The sequence below is a fragment of the Perissodus microlepis genome, chromosome 2 (genome assembly GCF_051167445.1).
Source record: "Perissodus microlepis isolate ML-2025 ecotype Zambia chromosome 2, ASM5116744v1, whole genome shotgun sequence".
NCBI lineage: Eukaryota > Metazoa > Chordata > Actinopteri > Cichliformes > Cichlidae > Perissodus > Perissodus microlepis.
In genome coordinates, this window is record NC_140462.1 from 31,574,041 (window position 1) to 31,578,158 (window position 4,118).

The 4,118-nt window shown below is 36.7% G+C and overlaps 1 protein-coding gene across 1 annotated transcript; it reads left to right on the forward strand.

The window, feature by feature from the left end:
- The first annotated feature begins 1,957 nt into the window (after nucleotides 1-1,957).
- LOC146392921 (uncharacterized) lies at nucleotides 1,958-4,118 on the forward strand. Its single transcript, XM_084938224.1, has 4 exons — nucleotides 1,958-2,000; nucleotides 2,268-2,597; nucleotides 2,760-3,116; nucleotides 3,339-4,118. Exons 1-4 carry the CDS (start codon nucleotides 1,958-1,960, stop codon nucleotides 3,584-3,586), a joined length of 978 nt encoding a protein of 325 aa, XP_084794350.1. The 3' UTR covers nucleotides 3,587-4,118.

The window sequence follows — 4,118 nt, forward strand, 5'->3', positions numbered from 1 at the left end:
CCTTAATGATCTTAAAAGTGACATTTTTACATTCATCAAAAGAACAACTGAATCATGTGGTGGACTCTCACAATGAGCCAATCTTGCAAGAGAGAAAATTCAAGTTCTATCATTCCCAAGGTCATAGTAGCATCATGGCTTGAAAGGAAGGCTACGCAGAGAAGAATTGAGGCTAGAATTTTCCGTTCTTGCAGCCAACCCAGTAATTTTGTTTCCACCTATCTGGGGGCACCAAAAAAATAAGTATTTCTCCCAGTAAGAGTGGACTACTGGTAGGTGGTTCTAGGGATCAGTTATTATTTTGCTCGCTAGTACCATTTGTCTGAACCAGGACTCCCTTTGCAAGTGCTCACTGACTCTTGCGGTGAGCAAAATCTTCTTGATGAAAACCGATTTCAACAGCTTGGAATCCCCACTATGCTCCAAGCCTCTAACCACCCCACTTTTACACTCAGCTCTGACTGGTCAGCACCTACGTTCCAACACTCACACAGAGTCTGTTCACCTAGTCATCTACGGCAGTGGCTCTGAGTTGTTGAAGTTTGTTGTGTTCACTGCTCCCATATCCCTTTGGATTTGGGGATTCCCCTGGTTATAAAAACATAACCCACTTATTAACAGAATGTAAGAGAGACCAAATGAATGCTGAAGCTTATTTTGCACAACTATCACCTCAAACTCAACTGATTTATGTATTGTTCCCAAGGAGTACCATGACCTCGGCCATGTGAGCCATATCAACCATACGACAGCAGAAGAGATCTTCTTCCTGGAGCTTCTCTTCCCTTCTGTTGCCTTTACAATTCCCCCCAAACAAGTGAATTAGTTGTGTGACCTCATTCAACTCATTTTAAGTCTATGTCTAACAAAGCATTTATAAATGACACTGAGAGGTGAACAGGACCTCAAAACGCAAACAAGTCTCAGCTGTTTTCACAACAAAACAACAACAAACAAAAACAAACAAAACAACAAACAGCCAAAGCATAAAGCGATAGAGTGTAAACACTACATAGGATCCATCATATTAAACTGTAAAGCAAAATGTCTTTGCAATATTTGAGCATTTGAATTTCTTTCGTACAAGTAATTCAGATGAAATGAACAAACTCATGGATGGTCTCCTTCACCAGCACAATGCAAACTGTGTGCAGCTCCTCAGAGTAAAAAGGTGATCAGGTTGATGACCATGTTGTTCCTATCTCCTTCATAATGGAGAACCAAAGCAAAAATGAAAACCACAGGCTGTATAAAGCAGAGATGTTACTGCATTAAATCAAGGAATGCCAAGATTCAGTGGCCATTATGAATATAAAGGCAACTTTTATCATAAAATCGGAGCACAAAATCCACACATATGTTATATTTAGTAGTGGCTATTGAATTTATTTATTTGATGCAGTAACATCTCTGTTTTATATAAAATTAAGATTCCATGAAAATGCCATTTGCTTTGGGATTCTTCTGAGCGAAGGAGATAGCAAGCCAGCCCTGAACCTGATCACCTCCATACCCTGAAGTGATCTGAGTTTTTACTGTGCAGATAAGCAGACCACGCCCTGTTCTTTCCTTATTTAGCCAAATTCACCTGTGTGAAAGCAGAGCACAAAACAACTTAACTTCTTCCTTTAATCCAGGTGCACTTTGAAACTGAGCCTGACTTGATTCTCTAACTCCTGACTAAAGCTGATACACATCACCTAAGTGTCAGCTACATGAAAACTAATATGCTAATGAGTAAAAATAAATTACAGTAACACTGAAACATTAACTAACATCATACACAGTCTCACCAAGGCCATAATACACTTTCCTGTTTTGATTTCCTGAGGAAACTGTTGTAAACATAGTATGTGTTTACTGTAAACAGCCCACTGTAAGAAAACCAAAATGAGAGTCAAACATAAATTAACATAAATGTGTTGCTAGTGTTGTTTCATGTGTTTAAGCTTTGGGTATGGCATATTTCCATTGTGGTAGTGCAGTGAAACAGCACCAGAGTGAGAAGCCAATAAGATTGCTCTAAAAATTGTTCCCTCCCATTTGATACGGTTAAATGTAGACAAATCCTTTCACAATGCAGCTTCAAACGTCTGCTGTGTCAAGAGGAAAAAAACAAAATGCTGACAATTTTTTATATACTGCTCCTGATCAAAACTGGGCGTAAGTACAGAATTCTTAATCACTGAATCACTGTGGTGTATTAATCTAAAATATTATATGACTATATCACTGTTGGTAACCATTATTCTGCTTTTAATTTTCAGGATGCTCAGATCATCAGATCTTTGACACCAAAAATGTTGCTGTTGAGGAAAATGTGACTCTGAATTGTTTCCGGGATCGTCTTTGGCATTCAACAAACTTATTTTGGATCAGACTTGTTTCTCAGAGCTTTCCTGAAATTGTAGGATCAACAATATCTTATGATTCTCCGACTATTGAAAACATTCATCACATTACAACAAAACAACAGCCTGGAACTTTTGTTCTGCATATCAACAGAGCACAGTTAAGCGATACAGCTGTTTATTACTGCATCAAAGTAAGAAAGCGCAACATGACATTTTTGAAAGGAACTTTTCTTCAAGTCAAAGGTAAGTGAAAGAGAAACAGCAACACTAATGAGTCAACCACAGCAAAATTATTTACCGTTTTTATATGTTTATTTGCGCAATTCCTGAAGACACACTATTTCAATATAATTGAAATTTTGATTTAACTGAATGTAATGAAACATATTTATTTTCATTTCATAGGACCTGACCCAGGCATCACTGGTGTCACTCAAGACTCTTTGCCCAATCCAGTCCATCCAGGAGACCCAGTAACTCTGCAGTGTTCAGTCCTCTCTAATTCTGAGAACAGAACATGTACAGAAGATCACAGTGTGTACTGGTACAGAACCAAACCAGATGAATCTCATCCAAGTTTAATTTATAGTCAAGGAAACAATAGTTATGACTGTGAGCGGAGTCCTGAGGCTTCCTCCCAACAGAAATGTGTCTACAGCTTCTCCAGGAACGTCAGCTCGTCTGATACAGGAACTTATTACTGTGCTGTGGCCACATGTGGAGAGATACTGTTTGGAAATGGAACAAAACTCGATATCGAAGGTAAGTTTTTTCATATTAAAATAAAAAATAAAAATATATAAATGTTTAGATTTTATTTAGTTTTCACTCAATGGCTTCAATGGATTCAGATGAAGTACATCAGCACATAATAATTGATGAATCTATGTATATAGATTATAAATATTATTACATTTCAGTTTCATTATTTTATTCTTTTCATTATTTCACCTTTAATAAGAGCTTTTTCCAATATAGTTCCAGTTGTCCGTCATTGGGATTTGACCAACACAGTTCTCATTCTGCTATGTGTTGCTCTCAGCATAAGCCTGATTGTCATAGCCTTTCTCATTTATACCATCAAAGAAAAAAACAAAACCTCGGGTAAGAAAAGTTACTTCTGTATCGATTTCTTGAATAGTATTTGGTTAAGTCATACTCATTTACAACTGATTTGTAAAGTAAAATACAGTGAAACATTTGCTTCTGATCACTTTTTCACATTGTTTTAATCCAGCTGCTGTTTCTCTACAAACAAATACAGAATCAACTAGGACAGAACATCAAATTCATAAAGTACGAAATTTTGCAATTAAAAGCCTGATAGAAAAATAAAACCAGCAGTTTTTAATGTTAGTCTACAGATGTGCATTTCAGTTGATAAATTTTGATGTATTTCTCAGAGACATGAGGACTCATTGACTTATGCTGCACCAACCTTTACCAAGAGAAACACTCGCAAAGCAGAGAGAAGGAATACGAGAGCAACAGATGCAATTTGTATTTACTCTGATGTCAGAGCTTTTGAGTGTGGAAAAAGTGATGCTTAAGCAAAGCTTGTATTTCATCTCCCTTTCATCTTCACTTTGGAATGATATTTAATATTGGCATGCCCAGATTTCATTCACTGAGTCTGGATATTAGAAGCAGAAGAGAAAAACATTCAAATGATGAATATGTGAAAATAAGTCCAGTAAGTCATCAAACACAAAATGTGATTTGGAACAACTACAACACATCAAATCTTTGTATTTAGTATTTTTT

Coding starts and splice junctions, on each gene's coding strand:
- LOC146392921 (XM_084938224.1), top strand. CDS start 1,958: ATGGCATATTTCCATTGTGGTAGTGCAGTGAAACAGCACCAGA. Junction 2,598..2,759: donor AACTTTTCTTCAAGTCAAAG/GTAAGTGAAAGA, acceptor TTCATTTCATAG/GACCTGACCCAGGCATCACT. Junction 3,117..3,338: donor AACAAAACTCGATATCGAAG/GTAAGTTTTTTC, acceptor ATATAGTTCCAG/TTGTCCGTCATTGGGATTTG.